This window comes from Mustelus asterias, chromosome 19, assembly GCF_964213995.1.
Source record: "Mustelus asterias chromosome 19, sMusAst1.hap1.1, whole genome shotgun sequence".
Classification (NCBI taxonomy): domain Eukaryota; kingdom Metazoa; phylum Chordata; class Chondrichthyes; order Carcharhiniformes; family Triakidae; genus Mustelus; species Mustelus asterias.
This window is the reverse complement of record NC_135819.1, coordinates 4,890,585-4,911,413: the sequence shown is the minus strand read 5'-3', so window position 1 is coordinate 4,911,413 and position 20,829 is coordinate 4,890,585. Positions and strand designations below refer to the sequence as shown.

Sequence of the window (20,829 nt, the reverse complement as noted above, 5' to 3'; positions counted from 1 at the left end):
TATGTGAAAACTATTTGGATCTGAATAGTTCAGCTTGGAGAAGGCAGCGAGCTGGTTACCTTCAAGCTGCATCTTTTGTCGTGTATTTGCTTCTGCAGTGGTCCAAAGGGCAGATTTTGAAGATCGTACAAGAATTGTTTAAACCTTGTGGGTGATGGTGAGCAGTTGTCTTGAATTGTAGAATCTCTACAGTACGGAAGGCCATTTGGCCCATCAAGCATGCACTGATAATCCTACCAGCCCCTATCGTCCCATCGTTTGAGAAATTCAGTGCTTGAATTATAGTAACACTTCCACTGGGATTATATATGGCATAACTAAATTTGTTCTTTAAAAATGCAAAGCATCAAGAAAGGGAGTAGAGATAGCCCTGGAAATTATAGACCAGTGAGTCTAACCTCAGTGGTTGGTAAATTGATGGAGAAGATCCTGAGAGGCAGGATTTATGAACATTTGGAGAGGTATAATATGATTAAGAATAGTCAGCATGGCTTTGTCAAAGGCAGATCATGCCTTATGAGCCTGATTGAATTTTTTGAGGATGTGACTAAACACATTGATGAAGGGAGAGCAGTAGATGTAGTATATATGGACTTCAGCAAGGCATTTGACAAGGTGCCCCATGCAAGGCTTAGTGAGAAAGTGAGGGGGCATGGGATCCAAGGGGACATTGCTTTGTAGATCCAGAACTGGCTTGCCCACAGAAGGCAAAGAGTGGTTCTAGATGGGTCATATTCTGAATGGAGGTCGGTCACCAGTGTAGTGCCCCAGGGATCTGTTCTGGGACCCTTACTCTTTGTGATTTTTATAAATGGCCTGGATGAGGAAGTGGAGGGATGGGTTGGTAAGTTTGCTGATGACACAAAGGTTGGAGGTGTTGTGGATAGTGTGGAGGGATGTCAGAAGTTGCAGCGAGGATGCAAGACTGGGCGGAGAAGTGGCAGATGGAGTTTAACCCAGATAAGTGTGAGGTGGTTCATTTTGGCAGGTCAAATAGGATGGCAGAATATAATAATGGTAGGACTCTTGGCAGTGTGGAAGATCAGAAGGATCTTGGGGTCCGAGTTTATAGGACATTCAAAGCAGCTGTGCAGGTTGAGGCTGTGGTTAAGAAGGCGTATGGTATACTGGCCTTCAATCGAGGAATTGAGTTTAGGAGTCGTGAGATAATGTTGCAGCTATATAGGACCCTGGTCAGACCACACTTGGAGTACTGTGCTCAGTTCTGGTCGCCTCATTACAGGAAGGATGTGGAAGCCATAGAAAGGGTGCAGAGGAGATTTACAAGGATGTTGCCTGGGTTGGGGAGCATGCCTTATGAGGATAGGTTGAGTGAGCTCGGCCTTTTCTCCTTGGAGAGACGAAGGATGAGGGGTGACCTGATAGAGGTGTATAAGATGTTGAGAGGTATTGATCGAGTGGACAGTCAGAGGCTTTTTCCTAGGGCTGAAATGGTTGCCACAAGAGGACACAGGTTTAAGGTGCTGGGGAGTAGGTACAGAGGAGATGTCAGGGGTAAGTTTTTCACTTGGAGGGTGGTGGGTGCGTGGAATGGGCTGCCGGCAACGGTGATGGAGGCGGATTCGATAGGGTCTTTTAAGAGACTTTTAGATAAGTACATGGAACTTAGTAAGATAGAGGGTTATAGGTAAGCCTAGTAATCGCTAAGGTAGGAACATGTTCGGCACAGCTTTGTGGGCTGAAGGGCCTGCATTGTGCTGTAGTTTTCTATGTTTCTATCTAAGTGATTCCTGGTGATAGGAGAATGTGAGCTGTGATAAGGCCCCATTATTTATTTCACATCTGGTGAGTAAATTTAGTTTAATCTCTGAAGAAAGTGATTTTCAAATCCGATAAATGCTAGTGGAATGTGTTAAGTAAAATTCCTGCACTCTTAGCTTGCACTTGTAGGTGTCTGCACAGTGATAAATCTTTTACAATTAATGACTAGGCAGAGTGGGATGTCAAACAGAATATTTAAATGATTTATGGCACTTGCATACTCGAAGCATGCCCTCCTTGAGATGCTGCTGCGTAAGCTTAAGGAATCCTTGGCTCAAAAAGAAATGGCTGTGAAAGTCATTGCTTCGGAATGAGAGGGAAGACAATGGAGCAGAGTGGAAGCAAGTCTTCCCCGATCCCAAGAGATGGGAATCCCAAGAATCCAAGGAAGATCAGACAGGTGGGCGGCACAGTGGTTAGCACTGCTGCCTCACAGCGCCAGGGACCCGGGTTCGATTCCCAGCTTGGGTCACTGTCTGAGCGGAGCCTGAGCATTCTCCCCGTGTCCGTGTGGGTTTCCTCCCACAGTCTGAAAGATGCGCTGGTTAGGGTGCATCGGCCGTGCTAAATTCTCCCTCAGTGTACCCGAACAGGCACTGGAGTGTAGCGACTAGGGGATTTTCACAGTAACTTCATTGCAGTGTTAATGTAAGCCTACTTGTGATGCCAATAAATAAAGTTTACTTTTAGAATTGAAACAAATCAGATTCAAAATGGACAAGTGCAAAGCACTATATCAAAAGAGAGAATGGAAATCACTCATTCACTGAATTGTTTTGGACTTGATCTGAAAGACTTGACTCGTCCAGTCAATGTAGACAGTGCTCGGTAAGGCAAGACATAGGACTACACTGCGAGATCAACAGAGTTCTATGTCTGAAGCAATGCTTCTGAAATTGTAGGGGGTTCTGATCAGTGTGTGATGCAAAGGAAGCCTCTAAGCGCAGAAGGTGATGTAGAACCCCACCCCCCATCTCCCTCCACACACACACACACCCACCCCCCATCCCCCTCCACACACACCCACCCCCCTCCACACACACACACACACACATTCAACCCCAGCACCCGCAGACTAAATAACGCGAATGGACATGAAAACCTCAGATTATCAATCCCACAAGGACCTAAATAAGGTGACTCCAGAGATTCATTAAACACCAAATGGAAAAGAGAAGTTACATCTATAAATTCATAAGACTTGTTAAGTGCAGGCCAAAACTAGTCAGGAGCAGAATTACCAAGAGGCAGATTACACGGTGACTAACTTCTTCGTTACGTAGAAAGGGAAAATAAACCATGATGTTTTGGGAACTGTAGGAGGAAGAGAGTAGAGTGATGATTCCTCGCACACCAAACTCATGATCTGGAACTGTTGAAAGTGATCGTAACTTGAGGAATTTAAGGTGTACAATCTGGGTGCAGGGAGGAAATATGTCAGTGTAAAATATTTTATGATGTAGGCTCGGTAATCTCAGAATATTTCTTCAAAGCAGGATGATAAATGTCAAAGTAAATTAATTAAAAGCATTTTAAAACCGATTTTAAGAACTCCATTACTGAAAATGATAAATGTTTGGACTAGGGTAGCATCCTGGAGATGGAAACATAGATTTTCCACTGCTACCCCACACAAAGACAAATTCAATTATTAACCATTAGGTATACTGCTTCCCAATATATATTTGACCTATTAGCAACTCTTCTGCGTGGGTTTCCTCCGGGTGCTCCGGCCTTCCACACTCCAAAGATATGCGGGTTAGGTGGATTGGCCATAGTCACATGAGCAGCCTGGGAATGGAGGGATACAAACGATTGGTCTAATTGGACCAAGGAGCGGCACAGGCTTGGAGGGCCGAAGGGCCTGTTTCCTGTGCTGTACTGTTCTCTGTTCTTTATTAAATTGCCTCTTAGTGTCAGGGGACTAGCTAGGGTAAATACATGGGGTTCTGGGGGTAGGGCCTGGGTGGGATTGTGGTTGGCGCAGACTCGATGGGCCGAATGGCCTCCTCCTGCACTGTAGGGATTCTGTGGATTCCATTGCCCTGCACTTAAATTCAATAGCAAAGGTTGACCCACATTTGGCCTAACCCTAACCACTACTTTTTTTTTTGTCACCATTCTTCAAATCCACACTATCTGCCTTGTTTATAATACCTTTCCCAGAAGCATGGAAATCAATTCAATGTCACTTTGTCTAAACCTTTCCCAGGTCTTGCTTGTGGACCACCTGAGCATGAAGATTTTGTCCTCCTGCTGCAAGATGTCCGACATCATGGCAGAAGGCATAACCAGTAAGTAAAATTCAGCCGCGGGGTGCATGGACTAAGGAGGAAATGGGTGCATTTCATTATCCATCTCTGTGCTACGTTAGCATTGTTTAAAGGCATAAAGTAACCTGCCTGGGGCGCTTCTGCCGTTGATTCGTTATATTACACAGAAACTCAATCAAAAGGTCCTCCTGAACAGTGTTTCTTTGTGCGTCATGAGGAACAGTATTTGCACCAGTACATCGGGTAGTAAAACCGCCTTGTCAAGAATTAAATGGGGTCCGCCGTCTCGAAGAAATTGTAGAAAGAAATGCTTGAATCTCACGTTTAAAGCAAAAATCTAGTTTGTCACTTCCCAGTCCACTTAATTGAGCACAAGGAAAGCAATACCTTTTGTGTGCAATAGATCGGACCCGGTGGCAAGTTAGAAAATGAAACCCTGAAAAGCATTTATTTTTCTTGCATTATAGAAACGGTCTTGCTGAGCCAGTCGTACTGACAATAATTCTAACGAGAAAGTAATGAGTGTGGGAAATAGGAGAGGGCAGCATCCTGGAGATGAAAACATGAGGGGGGGGTGATTCTCCCCCCCCAAAAAAATTCCAAGTGTCGAATTCACGTAAAATCTGGAATAAATCTCGCTGGTCTTTTTCAGCAGGAGTTTCAAAATGAATCTCCCACACTCCATGCACTCTGCAGAGTGCACCAGCGTGACGTACGCGAAAGATCAGTGGGCAGGGCCTATTCCCACTGGAGAGGCCGGCAGCACGGCATTTAGCGGGCCATTGCACATGTGCCGATCTGTCAGCGCCGAGATTCCCCCCATCCCGCCCCAATCGCTGGCCTCCCTCCCTCTGCGACCCAGCCCAAGTACAGAGAGGCAGCAGGGCCCTGGCAGTGCCCAAGGTGCCCCCTGAGCATTGCCACTTTACTCCTTGGGCAGTGCCAGGATGCCAGGCTGGCACTGCCCATGGCCGGGGGGGGGGGCGCTAACCGCGAATCAGGTGTAAAATATATTTGAATGCTAATTTGAATAATTTCTCCAGCTGCGTACTGATTTCTAGCGCGGAGCTGACGGCGCCAGAATTCTGTCTGCCGGAGGCCGTGGCGCCCCAGCAGGAAGCCCACGAAATGGCCTCTGCTTGAGTCTCCCGGCCCGCTGCACTCCCAAAGCAGCGGGCTGGGAGAATCGCCCCCATACATGTTCCAATGCTCCCCCACACACAGACAACTCCAATTATTAATCACTGTATATACTGCTTCCCAATATATATTTTATCATCATTTTCTTCATTCATGGGTTGTAATATTAATCTTTTCCCCTCTCAATTTTGTTTACCAGCTGTAAGAATTGTGTGCATTTGTTGAAACCAGTATGCGTAGCAAAGCATCAAGATCAGTTCCTTTTGCAAAATAAATATTTAATGTCACTGAATAATTTAAAAATTCGATCCCCAGCTTGATGTGTGTTTTTCTTCCTCCTTGCCTGGGGCTCAGGTTGCACAGGGCATTCGCAGCTTGCCGTACATATTTAGCATAGCAGACTGATATATCTGTCTCCTGTGTACTGCAGTGTTAATTATCATGCAAAAATACTTGAGATCTTGCTAGGACATTACTCTCCTTTTTTTTTGTTGTTGTTCCAGTCGTTGAAGATATCAACAAGCGGCGGGAGCCGATCCCCAGTTTGGAAGCCATCTATCTGATTACACCATCAGAAAAGGCATGTGCTGCAAGTATAAACACCATTCCGATCACCACTGGCCTCATTATGGGTGTCAAAGCGTTCGGTAATCTTCATTTTGAGACTGGGTGTGGCATAGATCTGTTGCAATGCCTATCTCCTACGCTGCCAAAGAATGTGTCCCCACCCCAATTGAAAGAAAACCACCCACTGGTCTCCCAGTAACCAGGTTGAGGGCATCTAATGCTAGGTTTGATTTGTATTGCAACTACAGTATTCGAAAGCAAGAGGTTCCTTTTATGATAGAACCATAGAATGCCTACAGTGAGGAAGAGGCCATTCAGCCCATCGAGTCTGCACCCACTCTGAGTATCTTACCCAGGCCCTCTTGCACTGCCCTATCTGTGTAATCCCACACATTTACCATGGCTAATCCCACATAACCTATACACTTTTGGACACTAAGGGGCAGTTTAGCATGGCCAGTCCACCTAATATGCACATAGGGTAGCACGGAGGCACAGTGGTTAGCACTGCTGCCTCACAGCCCAGGGGCCCGGGTTCCATTCCCGGTTTGGGTCACTGTCTGTGCGGAGTTTGCACATTCTCCCCATGTCTGCGTGGGTTTCCTCCAGGTGCTCCAGTTTCCTCCCACAGTCTGAAAGACGTGCTGACCATGCTAACTTCTCAGTGTACCTGAACAGGCGCCGGAGTGTGGCAACTAGGGGATTTTCACAGTAACTTCATTGCGGTGTCAACGTAAGCCTACTTGTGACTCAAATAAACTTTAATCTTTGGGCTGTGGGAGGAAACCCACACAGGCAGTGGGAGAATGTGCAAACTGCACACAGTCACCCAAGGCCGGAATTGAACCTGGATCCCTGGTGCTGTGAGGCAGCAGTGCGAACCACTGTGCTACCATGCCATGTTGGTTGCTATTGCTGTGGAACCTGCCCCATTCGTATTGTGTGCACAATTCTATAACACCGCCAGCAACTTTACATCAGCTTGGAGTACGAATGCCAATAGAAGTAAGTGGCAGTACAACTGTAGGGGAATAATGGGCAGAGGTTCACTTTGTGGTGCTGTTCAACTATATGAGCTAGTAGGGATTAGAGGATTAGCATTCCATAAATCCTTTTTTGTCTGGGTTGGATTTGAGCCCAAATTTCAGACATTGAAGTATAACATTCAAATATCCATAGCAATCCAACATGTTCTGGGATTCTCCTTGGCATTGCCCCAGCAAGTACTGGCTTGCTTTTCCAAGAAAAGATTGAAAAAGAATTGACATGATATGACTGTAGTCTCAGAGTAGCAGAGACTGCTAGTTTTGTCATTTTAAAAAACTTAAGGCACTGGAAAATGCTCGCCCTGGTCGTAAATGATGTGTTGCTCTGTGAGCCACTTCTGTTACCTGTTAGAGCCAGAGGAAAGACCTCTCGGACTGCGGTTAGTGGCTACGCCAGATAATTAAACCAGTAATCTCAGGGCTAGAAATTTGGCACTCTACAAGTGAGACGGAAATTTCCACACCTATATCTCCTCTTTCTCCTCCTCTTAAGACCACCTTTGACCTGCCTTTCAGTCACCTCCTCTTTTGACTATAAGCTTTGATCTGATGGTGCCTCTGTGAAGTGCTGTGAGCTGTTTCCCTATCTGAAAGGCACTATGTAAATGTACTTGTGTAAACCCGCTGTAATATTTTGGAAAGAACAGTATAGATCTTAAGATATAGGAGCAAAATTAGGCCATTCGGCCCATTGAGTCTGTTCTGCCATTAAATGAGACCTTGACTGATCTGATGTGATAATCCTCAACTCCAATTTTCTGCCTCATCCCCATAACCCTTGATTCCCTTACCGATTAAAAATCTGTCTACCTCAGCCTTGAACACTTAATGACCCAGCCTCTGCAGTAAAGAATTCCACAGATCATTACCCTTAGTCCAAAGATGTGCGGGTTAGGTTGATTGGCCATGCTAAAATTGCCCCTTAGAGTCCTAGGTAGGTTAGTGGGATTAGCGGGTAAATATGTAGGGATATGGGGGTAGGGCCTGGGTGGGATTGTGGTCGGTGCAGACTCGATGGGCCAAATGGCCTCTTTCTGCACTGTAGGGTTTCTATGAGACCCTCTGAGAGAAGAAACTCCTCCTCATCTCCATTTTAAATGGGTGACCCCTTACTCTGAGATTATGCGCTCTGGTCCTAGACCTGCCTACAAGTGGAAACAACCTCTCAGCATCTACTTACCCTGTCAAACCCCCCTGAGAATCCTACATGTCCCAATAAGGTTGTCTCATTCTTCTAAACTCCATTGAGCCCAGGCCCAACCTACTCAACCTCTCCTCACCAAAAAATGCTGGTCTCAGGTTTTTAGCAAATGCTGACATGTTTGCTCTCGGGCTGGTGCTGGCTGTGTGTGGTCTGCATGTCAGGAACCAACTCCATTATCACAGGACTTAGCGCAAGACAAGATAAAGGTGTTATCATGCACACTTTTTAATATGGAATTTGCAGTATCCACGGTGGCACAGTGGTTAGCATTGCTACCTCTCAGCCCCAGGGACCCGGGTTCGATTCCCGGCTTGGGTCACTGTAGAAATCATAGAATCATAGAAACACTACAGTACAGAAAGAGGTCATTCGGCCCATCGAGTCTGCACCGAGCACAATCCCACCCAGGCCCTACCCCCATATCCCTACATATTTTACCCGCTAATCCCTCTAATCTACGCATCCCAGGACACTAAGGGGCAATTTTAGCATGCCCAATCAACCTAACCTTCATATCTTTGGACTGTGGGAGGAAACCGGAGCACCCGGAGGAAACCCACGCAGACACGAGGAGAATGTGCAAACTCCACACAGACAGTGACGCAAGACGGGAATCGAACCCAGGTCCCTGGAACTGTGAAGCAGCAGTACTAACCACTGTGCTACCGTGCCACCCAGTACTTACCCTGTCTGTGCAGAGTCTGCACGTTCTCCCCTGTGTCTGCATGGGTTTCATCCGGGTGCTCCGGTTTCCTCCCACAGTCGGAAAGGCGTGCTGGTTAGGGTGCATTGGCCGTGCTAAATTCTCTCTCAGTCAGGGGGAATTAGGAGAGTAAATATGTGAGGTTACGGGAATAGGACCTGGGTGGGATTGTCGTCGGTGCAGACTGGATGGGCCAAATGGCCTCCTTTTGCACTGTAGATTCTATGATTGCAGTGTTAATGTAAGCCTACTTGTGACACTAATAAGCTTCAAACAAAGTATTTAACGATCTATTAATCAGCTTTAATTCTCAGGAAAGCTGTGGTTAAATGTCTGTATGACCAGATTGAAGGTTAATTGTAGTCTGGGAGGATTCGATACAGCACGGAAAAATATGGTTTGCAGAGCAGTTGGAATTTTGCAATCTAAGCGGAACAATATAGATTGCATTATTTGATATCTTGGAGCTTTCGTTTGATAGACCTCCGTAAGGAACTTTGCTTTCTTGAAAGTTTTCAGAGGTTTCGACATTTTGGTTACCTCCCCTGTCAGTGGTTTTCAGTCATCATTCCACGCCATGTGATCCCCATGTTTACTTCTCCTTTGTTGAGGCTTCGAGTTGTTAAAAATTTGTCGTCTGTGGGTAGAAGGCAATAAAAATCTGTCTCTGCGCATCTTGTGGGGCCCCTCAGATGTGGTTTTCCGACATTGTCTGGTCTCCAGATGTCCCCTGTATTTTGTTAGTGGATGCTATCGCCAGCAGGGATTCCGGCCTCCGCAACACCCCTCCGAGTAGAAGTGTCTCAATGTTATCAAGTGCTTAAATGAACTGGGATAGGGCACACGCCTCCCTGGAACAGGCCTGGGTGGGTGGTCTTTATTGGTTTTGTACTTACACTAATGGTACGATCTAGATTAACTGACTGTAATAGTGTAGTTTCGCAAGGTGTGTACTCCTTCTGCTAGTTTTTCATTTTTTCTCCACTGTGTACAGTAATCTTGCAAACTGATCCTGACCGGAAACAATTAAAACCTGCCCAGTGAGTTTATTTTTTGCATTAGTGTTATCTACTTCTGATTTTGAGACTTGATCACTTTGCTAGTACTTTGCAGTGTAAATTGCCATCGACCTTGTCCTGATTGTAGTGAAAATCCACTATTTTCTGGGGCCCTGGCTTTGCCTCCAGTTGAACTGTCTTGTGGGGTCTTGTCCAAATGTGAGGTTATTCACTTTGGAAGCAAAAACAAGGCGGCAGATTACTACCAGAATGGCTGTAAATTGGGAGAGGGGAGTGTGCAGCGGGACCTGGGTGTCCTTGTGCACCAGTCGCTGAATGTAAGCATGCAGATGCAGCAGGTGGTAAAGAAGGCAAATGGCCTGTTGGCCTTCATTGTGAGAGGTTTCGAGTACAGGAGCAGGGATGTGTTGTTGCAACTATACAGGGCCTTGGTGAGGCCACACCTAGAATACTGTTTTTTATTTGATTTATTATTGTCACGCGTTAGTATAGAGTGAACAGTATTGTTTCCTGCGTGCTATACAGACAAAGCATACCATTCCTAGAGAAGGAAATGTGAGACTGCAGAATGTAGTGTTACAGTCATAGCTAGGGTGTAGAGAAAGCTCAACTTAATGCGAGGTAGGTCCATTCAAAAGTCTGACGGCAGCAGGGAAGAAGCTGTTCTTGAGTCGGTTGGTACGTGACCTCAGACTTTTGTATTTTTTTCCCAACGGAAGAAGGTGGAAGAGAGAATGTCCGGGGTGTGTGGGGTCCTTGATTATACTGGCTGCTTTGCCAAGGCAGCGGGAAGTGTAGACAGAGTCAATGGATGGGAGGCTGGTTTGCGTGATGGATTGGGCTACATTCACGACCTTTTGTAGTTTCTTGCGGTCTTGGGCAGAGCCATACCAAGCTGTGATACGACGAGAAAGAATGCTTTCTATGGTGCATCTGTAAAAGTTGGTGAGAGTCGTAGCTGACATGTCAAATTTCCTTAGTCTCCTGAGAAAGTAGAGGCGTTGGTGGGCTTTCTTAATTATAGTGTGTGCAGTTTTGGTCTCCTTTTCTAAGGAAGGATGTCCTTGCTGTCGAGGGAGTGCAGCGAAGGTTTACCAGGCTGATTCCGGGGATGACGGGACTGATGTATGAGAAGGGATTGACTCGGTTGGGATTGTTTTCGCTGGAGTTCAGACGAATGAGGGATCTCGAGGAGACTTGCACAATTCTGGGCATTTTCGCTGTGATTTGGGATCCCGTTCTCTTACTAACCTTTTTTCTCTCTCTCTCTCTCTCTCTCTCTCCCCCCGTGCCTCTCCCCATGTTTTATTTCTGTCCCATTTAGCAGATCATTTACTTTGCAGTACAGATAATGTTGGCAATCTGAAATAAAAGCCAAAAATGGTGGAAGTACAATGCAGGCCAGTGTACACTTGCTTAGTGAAAAGACTTGGGTTCTGAATTAAAAGATAATTGGAATTGAAATATAAAATTCTGGAATTAGACCACATATCAGTCAGCATCTGTAAAAAATGAAAGGGTGAATTTTCACATTTCGGCTGTACGGAATACTTCCTTCCCTTCAGAAAGATACTTGCCAAAATTCTAAACGTGAAAGTCTACATGTGAGTCCTCAACCCACAAAATTACCAAATTTATTAAATTCAATTTCATAACTTAATGGGATTTGAACTCTCAAACCTCTGGATTGCTGGTATAACACAACAGACTTTAAGCTATAGTGCCCTACAGTTTCATGAAAAGAACAAAGAAAATTACAGCAGAGGCACAGGCCTTTCGGCCCTCCAAGCCTGCACCGACCATGCTGCCCGTCTCAACTAAACCCCCGACCCTTCCGGGAACCATATCCCTCTATTCCCATCCTATTCATGTATTTGTCCAGATGCCCCTTAAAAGTCACTATCGTATCTGCTTCCACTGCCTCCCCCGGCAGCGAGTTCCAGGCACCCACCACCCTCTATGTTTATATTAAAAAAAAGCTTGCCTCATAAATCTCCTTTAAATCTTGCCCTTCAAACCTATGCCCCCTAGTAATTGACTCTTCCACCCTGGGGAAAAAGCTTCTGACTATCCACTCTGTCCATGCCCCTCATAACCTTGTAGACTTCTATCAGGTCGACCCTCAACCTTCGTCGTTCCAGTGAGAACAAACCAAGTTTCTCCAACCTCTCCTCATAGCTAATGCCCTCCATACCAGGCAACATCCTGGTAAATCTTTTCTGTACCCTCTCCAAAGCCTCCAATCCTCCTGGTAGTGTGGCGACCAGAATTGAACACTATATTCCAAGTGTGGCCATATTCATGTTCAACAATGGAGTGGTTGTCCATTGTATTGCTGGGAGTTGTAAGTTAAAATGTGAGCAAAGTATACATGCGTATTTCTAGTTTTATTTTGCCAAAGGTGATATCTTTTTTTCCTCCCCCTCAGTCGGTGCGAGCCCTGATTAACGACTTTAAAGACACACCAATGTTCATGTACAAAGCAGCCCATGTATTCTTCATTGACAGTAAGTGTTAATGTTTCGACTTTTGATTTGATTTATTATTGTCACATGTATTGGGATACAGTGAAAAGTATTGTTTCTTGCGCGCTACGCAGACAAAGCATACCATTCATAGAGAAGGAAAGGAGAGAGCGCAGAATGTAGAGTTACAGTCATAGCTAGGGTGTAGAGAAAGATCAACTTAATGCAAGGTAGGTCCATTCAAAAGTCTGATGGCAGCAGTGAAGAAACTGTTCTTGAGTCAGTTGGTACGTGACCTCAGACTTTTTTATCTTTTTCCCAACGGAAGAAGGTGGAAGAGAGAATGTCCGGGGTGTGTGGGGTCCTTGATTATGCTGGCTGCCTTGCCGAGGCAGCGGGAAGTGTAGACGGAGTCGGTGGATGGGAGGCTGGTTTGCGTGATGGATTGGGCTACATTCACAACCTTCTGTAGTTCCTTGCAGTCTTGGGCAGAGCAGGAGCCATACCAAGCGGTGATACAACCAGAAAGGATGCTTTCTATGGTGCATCTGTAGACGTTGGTGAAAGTCTGAGTGGGCTTGCCAAATTTCCATAGGTTACTTTCCCCAAGGGCAACCAAATGAGCAAATAGCATCCAAGAAATTGATGCTACGGTTCTGGAGCAAACAGCTGTGTTTTTTTTATACATGGGCTTGGACATCATTTGGAAGGATGTGTATGTATTTCTGCATGAGATCCAGGAAGCATATGGCTAGATTTATGTTAATATGGACTGTGGGAATCCTAGTACTGTAACTACCTTGTGGCATGGGATGTAGTGTCAAAATGTGTCCGAGCACAGGAAAAGATCAGCCGTGATCTTATTGAATGGCGGCGCAGGCTCGAGGGGCCAGATGGCCCTCGTTCTTAGTTATAGGGTTATTGGAAATTGGAGTGGGCTTCCAACAAATAACTGTTGAGGCAGCGACTAACATTTGTAAGAGAATTGGATAAGAATTTGAGAAGGGTATGGGGTGTAGGTACAGTAGGCTGGATTCTCCGACCTTGTTCACAGCCGGGATTCTCCCTTCCCACTGCGGTGAACAGAGGTGTGGCTGAGCACCAAATTCTCCATCCTCCCCGGCAGTGCCAGTGAACGGCCAGAGAATTCCAGCCAGTGCGTGGGTTTAGAGTAGATGGCTCCAAGTGAGGTGCTGCTACCTGTAAAGCTGGATTTGGCCGAACTGACTTCTATAATATAAAGTATATCCTTTGTACTCCTTGTAATTAAGATATGGTGGACTTCATGTACAGTGTGAGGCTGCCTTCACGTTTTTTCACTACAAGAGCTGCTTAGTCCAGATCCCCATCCGGGTGCAGAGTTCTCCAGTTGGATAAACTTGTGTTAAGTTTGTACACATTGTCAATATTGCCTATCAACCATTTATTTTTTTCCCCGTCGCCAAACATTGTCTTCATCCTTTATACTGGTAGATTAAAGATTGGCATGGGGTTGGGTGATTGAACATTTTGACACTGCGTCCCATGCCACAAGGTAGTTACAAGTACTAGGATTCCCACAGACCTTTCACCCTCGAGAGGAAATATCCAGGAATGATTGCCCAAATATTCCCTTAACTCCTGGCTTAAAGGCGGAACTGACACTTACCTTGAATTAGATCTCTACTTTAACCTCATCCTGGGACTGTTCATGTCTAAGAGGGGCTCTGACTGTGGGGTGCAGTGGGTTGCAGGGAGAAAATGAGAGAGCAAAGCCTGAAGGCAGGTGTACCAAACTTAAACCTTTAGGAAGTATGGTGCCCACGTTTTACTTTTCATATTTTACCATATTTAATAGATGAATAGAAGTTGTACCATCTTTTCAAACTCCCTGTAACTGCCCCATGATCCTTGTTTGTAAACGATTGCGAAGACAGATAACCTGTCATTATGCCCGGGCATTGATCATTCTGGTTTGGTGTCTCTTGCTCCCCTCAGCCTGCCCAGAGCCGCTGTTTACCGAGCTTGGAAGATCACGGTGCACAAAAGTGGTCAAAACCCTCAAAGAAATCCACGCGTCGTTTCTTCCTCTTGAATCCCAAGTGAGTAATTGCAGGCAAACCTGCTTCAACGATGCATCATTTTGACCTTGTACAGCGAATGTGATGCCACAGTGAGCATTGGATGAGTGCAAACTGCATTTTGCCCTATTAACGTTTCAAATGTCTGGGCAGCACGGCGGCACAGTGATTAGCACTGCAGCCTCACAGTGCCAGGGACCCAGATTCCATTCTGGCCTCGGGTCACCGCCTGTGCGGAGTCTGCACATTCTCCCCGTGTCTGCGTGGGTTTCCTCCGGGTGCTCCAGTTTCCTCCCACAGTCCAAAGATGTGCAGGTTGGGTTGATAAGGCCATGCTAGAGTGCCCCTAGTGCCAGGAGGATGAGCAGGGTAAATATGTGGGGTTACGGGAATAGGGCCTGGGGTAGGATTGTGGTTGGTGCAGACTCGATGGGCCGAATGGCACTGTAGGGATTCTATGATCAAATCAAGGTGAATAAATAGAAAACCTAACATCTTTACAACTTCTTCTGGAGCAAAGTTTGAAAGCAGTCAAAATTGTGCTAATTAACTAAAGGACCTATAAAACCGATTTAGGATTTGACTTATTATCGTCACATGTATTGGGAAAAAGTGAAAAATATTTTTTCCTGCGCGCCATTAAAAGCATACCTGTAAGGTCCATCCATTCCTCAGAATAGACGTGGACAGCACTAGTACATCGAATTTCTTTCATTGAGCAGAATTTTAAAATTAACACATTACAGAAAGCGCAAAATCTGATTAGAGATATATATGATGTGGAGATGCCGGCGTTGGACTGGGGTAAACACAGTAAGAAGTTTAACAACACCAGGTTAAAGTCCAACAGGTTTATTTGGTAGCAAAAGCCACACAAGCCTGTTAATAAATAAACCTGTTGGACTTTAACCTGGTGTTGTTAAACTTCTTACTAGAGATATATATACACACACACAAGCAAAAGCCAGTCCTGACACAGACTTGACCCAAAGCTCACTGATAACATATATAGCTGTTCAGAATTCTAACTTTCCCGTTATCTCGTACTGAAATTGCTTGGTATAAGCTGTGCCCCTAACTTTCATAAACAATTTGCAGCTGTGGTCGTGAAAAACTTTGTTTTGGCTTATGAGAAATGTACGTTCAGAGAATGCAGTCAATTTTCAAGCTAATCCCAGCATGCCTGCTGAGTTTAAAATGTGGTCAAGTTAACTTTAAAAGCTGAGCATTCAAACATAATTGCACAGGCGGAAATATCTTAAAATGAAGCCTTTGCATAAATGAAGCAAACCGTACACAGGATCCACAACAATACCATTCAAAGAGTACATCGGGGAGAAGGAAAGGAGAGAGTGCAGAATGTAGGGTTACAGTCATAGCTAGGGTGTAGAGAAAGATCAGCTTAATGCGAGGTAGGTCCATTCAAAAGTCTGACAGCAGCAGGAAGAAGCTGTCCGTGAGTCGGTCGGTACGTGACCTCAGACGTTTGTATCTTTTTCCCCGACAGAAGAAGGTGGAAGAGAGAATGTCTGGGGTGCGTGGGGTCCTTGATTATGCTGGCTGCTTTGCCGAGGCAGCGGGAAGTGTAGACAGAGGCCGGGGGCGGGTGAGGCTCAGAGAACGGCATTCTCCATTGGCCTTGGGCGGGATGGTACGAACCTCGGGCGGACGTGCCAGTACAATTCTGTCCGGGGTCAATGGATGGAGACTGCATCTTCAAAATGAGAGCCTTTTTTTAATTCAGAAAATATTTGTTTTGACTTTAGAATAAAGAACAATACAGCACAGGAACAGGCCCTTCGGCCCTCCAAGCCCGCGCTGCTCCCTGGTCCAAACTAGACCATTCTTTTGTATCCCTCCATTCCCACTCCGTTCTTGTGGCTATCTAGATAAGTCTTAAACGTTCCCAGTGTGTCCGCCTCCACCACCTTGCCCGGCAGCGCATTCCAGGCCCCCACCACCCTCTGTGTAAAATACTTCCTTCTGATATCCGTGTTAAACCTTCTCCCTCTCTCTCTCTCTCTCTCTGTCTCTCTCTCTCTCTCTCTCTCTCTCTCTCTCTCTCCCTCCCTCCCTCCCTCCCTCCCTCCCCCCCCCCTCCTCCCCCCCCCCTCCTCCCCCCCCCCCCCCCCCCCCCCCCCCCCCAACCTTGAACCTATGACCCCTCGTGAACGTCACCACCGATCTGGGAAAAAGCTTCCCACCGTTCACCCTATCTGTGCCTTTCATAATTTTATACACCTCTATTAGGTCACCCCTCATCCTCCGTCTTTCCAGTGAGAACAACCCCAGTTTACCCAATCTCTCCTCATAACTAAGCCCTTCCATACCAGGCAACATCCTGGTAAACCTCCTCTGCACTCTCTCTAAAGCCTTTATTTACTTCATTATGCACTTTTTAAAAAAATCCAAAACAGAACACTTTCAAATATCTAAAATAAAATGTGTTCTTAAAACCATGGGGCTCTTCTGTGTTTCAGAAATGAATAGTTTACAGGTTGATTGGAGCTTCACAAATATTGCTACCTTCTATGGCAACCTGCTTATTAAACTTGTTAACGAGTGCCCTTTGACATGACAAATCTGATTCCTTGCACCGCTTTGTTACTGTAATTTAAAATAAACTGAAAAATCTAATTCTGGGGCATTTTCAAAGGTAAATACTACTTGCTTTAGTCTCAATTTAATAGCAGCTTTAACTTGTGTTCTGTCAAAAGTACATATTTTTTTTCCAAGTAAAATACTTATTTTATGTTGCACTTGCCTAAGGTGTAGTCTTGATTGTGCCCTATGCTGGCATCCAGTGACTCTTTCTTTGTGTGTGATCTCCATAAGGTTTTCTCACTGGATTGTACAGATTCATTCCATCACTTCTTCAGCTCTCAACCTGCAAATGGCAATAGCACCCTACTGGAGGATCTGGCTGAACAGATAGCAACGTTATGTGAAACGTTGAAGGAATATCCAGCTGTGAGATATAGAAAGTAAGTCTGTTCGTAATTCATGTTGAGTGTAATGTATGGCTTTTCCTCATTGACGTACCCATGTGACGGGGCCAAGGGCTATGAAAACCTGGAACGCATTCTTTCTTCTCCTCCTCCCCCCCCCCCCCCGCCCCCGCCCCCACTCCCAACCAAAAGAAAAGGTTAGATCTCACAGTAACTTCATTGCAGTGTTAATGTAAGCCTTACTTGTGACTAATAAATAAACTTTCTTTTAGATCAGAAGTGAGCTTGATGGGTTTTTGCATTGAACAAGGTCATGGAACCAGGGCTTAGATGGAATTGAGATACTCATTGGTCAGGCTGTAATGGCGAAACTAACGATTGGCCTTCCGATTGGCTTCTCACCTCCCCACCTCCATGAATTACAACTTCCCTGAAGTTCTCCTGCTCGAATCCTGCAGAAAGCATTGGAGTGGTTGAGCTGTAGGTGATAGAGTTATGAATGCTCAGCAGTGGATGTGTGGAGCTCGAGGAGGTGGTTTTTCTAATGACGAAGACGTGTGGTTCGAAGTAGTTTCCTTCCTCCCTTGGCTGAAGTTGGCAAAACCTGTTGTCGTTCAGGCCAACAAAGCATCTAAAATTGTACTGCTCAAATCCTATCCCACGTTGTTCTCGAACCATTCCTGCTGGCCTGTATCGGTTTCTGGTCCTCCAATGAAACATTCTTCTTGTCTTTAAATTCTTTGATAGCCTTGTCTCCTCCTGCCTCTAACCTTCCAATTCTCATCCCCTTTCTCTACAATTGATGATTATGCCATCAGCCACTCTAAATCATAGAATCCCTACAGTACAGAAAGAGGCCATTCAGCCCATCGAGTCTGCACCGACCACAATCCCACCCAGGCCCTACCCCCTTATTCCTACATATTTACCCACTAATCCCTCTAACCTACGCATCTCAGGACACTAAGGGGCAATTTTAGCACGGCCAATCAACCTAACCCGCACATCTTTGGACTGTGGGAGGAAAGCGGAGCACCCGGAGGAAACCCACGCAGACACGGGGAGAATGTGCAAGCTCCACACAGACAGTGACCCAAGCCGGGAATCGAACCCAGGTCCCTGGAGCTGTGAAGCAGCAGTGCTAACCACTGTGCTACCGTGCCGCTCGGCTTCCCTCTGTCTCTCCACCGCACTCATCCTTTATAAAACGCTTTTTAGAACTCAGCACTTTGACTAGGTTACCCCGATCTAATCTCCTGTTTTGGCTTCATGCATTTTCTTATTCTGTCGAATGCTTGTAGTCTCTCTCTCATTTCAAGTTTCCGAATCTAAATAAGCAAGTGCAATGAAATATAAAGTTTATTTATTACTCACAAGTAGGCTTGCATTAACACTGCAATGAAGTTACTGTGAAAATCCCCTAGTCGCCACACTCCGATGCCTGTTCGGGTATGCTAAGGGAGAATTTATCATGGCCAATGCACCTAACCAGCACACCTTTCAGACTGTGGGAGGAAACCGGACGAAATCCACGCAGATACGGGGAGAATGTGCAAATTCCACACACACAGTAACCCAACTCGGGCTCGAACCCGGGTCCCTGGCGCTGTGAGGCAGCAGAGCTAACCACAGTGCCACCGGGGCCGCCCCGAAATGCAACAGATTTTCATTTTCCCCTGCATTTGTTTTTTTCAAGTAGCATATCTTTTCAATTGCAGATTGCAATTTGAGGGGCTTGTCAGTACAGTGGAGTTTTTCTTTTAAGTTTAAAGTTTATTTATTAGCGTCACAAGTAGCCTTACATTAACACTGCAATGAAGTTACTGTGAAAATCCCCTAGTCGCCACAATCCAGCGCCTGTTCGGGAGGGAGAATTTGGCACGGCCAATGCACCCTAACCAGCACGTCTTTCGGACTGAGAGGGGAAACCGGAGCGCACGGAGGAAACTCACGCAGCTATAGAGAGAACGTGCAGACTCCACGCAGGCAGTGACCCAAGCCGGGAATCGAACCCAGGTCCCTGGCGCTGTGAGGCAGCAACGCTAACCACTGTTCCTCCGTGCCGCCCCATGGATTGTATAAATGCCCTTTCCGAGAAGCATGCAGCACAGAAGGCGGCCATTCAGCAGACCAATGCTGTGACGGTCTCCTCGAAGGTGTGTTGGGAATGGAGTGTGGACAGTTGTCGGCTGGCGTTTAGTGGCTGCAGGCCCACAGCGCGAAAGCCCTCCATGTAAGTGGCAATAAATCATGCTCAGCAAGATGGCCTGTGTGGGGAAATTGAAAACTTGTATTAATGCAATAAATGGAGGAGAGGTGCTCACTAAAACTTGGAAGAGAAGAGAAAAGTCGACAACTGTTTGGCCTGAGTGTGTTTGCTGACGCAGTGAGCAAAAACAATCCCTCGGGCATGATATTCCTTTGGTGTGCACCAGAAATTGGAGTAGTTACTTCACAAATTAAATTCTGGGAACTTAATGCTGACATTTAATAGTTCTGTGTGCTTAAAGTACTATGCCCGCCTCAATTCCACTCTTGATCTTTGCTTAACTGAATTAGATTTAATTTTAAAATGAAAATTAAAAAATTTCATTTTAGCTGGTTAGGTGCATTGGACATGATAAATTCTCCCCTAAAGCACCCGAACAGGTGTCAGAGTGTGGCGACTAGGGGATTTTCACAGTAACTTCATTACAGTGTTAATGGAAGCCTACTTGTGAGTAATAAATAAACTTTATATTTCATGGCACTTGCTTATTTAGCTTCGGAAACTTGAAATGAGAGAGAGACTACAAGCATTTAAACTTTGGTGGGTGCGTGGAATCGACTGCCGGTAGTGGTGGTGGAGGCGGATTCGATAGGGTCTTTTAAGAGACTTTTGGATAAGTTCATGGAAGTTAGTAAGATAGAGGGTTATAGGTAAGCCTAGTAGGTAGGGACATGTTCGGCGCAACTTTTACCAGAATGCTGCCTGGTTTGGAGGGTAGGTCTTATGAGGAAAGGTTGAGGGAGCTAGAGCTGTTCTCTCTGGAGGGAGGAGGTTGAGGGGAGACTTAATAGAGGTTTATAAAATGATGAAGGGGATAGATAGAGTGAACGTTCAAAGACTATTTCCTCGGGTGGATGAAGCTATTACAAGGGGGCATAACTATAGGGTTCATGGTGGGAGATACAGGAAGGATATCAGAGGTAGGTTCTTTACGCAGAGAGTGGTTGGGGTGTGGAATGGACTGCCTGCAGTGATAGTGGAGTCAGACACTTTAGGAACATTTAAGCGGTTATTGGATAGGCACATGGAGCACACCAGGATGATAGGGAGTGGGATAGCTTGATCTTGGTTTCAGATAAAGCTCGGCCCAACATTGTGGGCCGAAGGGCCTGTTTGTGCTGTAGCTTTTCTATGTTCTAACTCAGAAAGGTCAGGACTTAACGCCAGCTCCCCCCCTGCCCCCCTCCCCAAACCACAGCCACTTAGTCCTAAAATGAGATAAAAGCATATTGTTTGAGGTGTGAATTTTACCTTGTGTATTCCCAGGGGCCCAGAAATGAATTCAACACTGGCAAATCTAATTCATGACAAGCTGAATGCATACAAGGCTGATAATCCCAGCATGGGAGAGGT

General features: G+C 45.8%; 1 protein-coding gene across 2 annotated transcripts in view; it reads left to right on the top strand.

Moving 5' to 3' along the window:
• Positions 1 to 20,829, top strand: part of stxbp2 (syntaxin binding protein 2) — an 82,650-nt gene that overhangs the window by 22,616 nt on the left and 39,205 nt on the right. For both annotated transcript variants that reach the window (XR_013500132.1, XM_078234916.1), the window contains exons 3-8: positions 3,995 to 4,076; positions 5,699 to 5,775; positions 12,163 to 12,241; positions 14,177 to 14,280; positions 17,095 to 17,243; positions 20,743 to 20,827. Coding sequence is in view for 1 of the 2 variants with exons in the window: in XM_078234916.1 (XP_078091042.1) it covers positions 3,995 to 4,076; positions 5,699 to 5,775; positions 12,163 to 12,241; positions 14,177 to 14,280; positions 17,095 to 17,243; positions 20,743 to 20,827 (576 nt within the window). In the remaining variant the exon portion in view is untranslated. The remainder of the gene's footprint in view (positions 1 to 3,994; positions 4,077 to 5,698; positions 5,776 to 12,162; positions 12,242 to 14,176; positions 14,281 to 17,094; positions 17,244 to 20,742; positions 20,828 to 20,829) is intronic.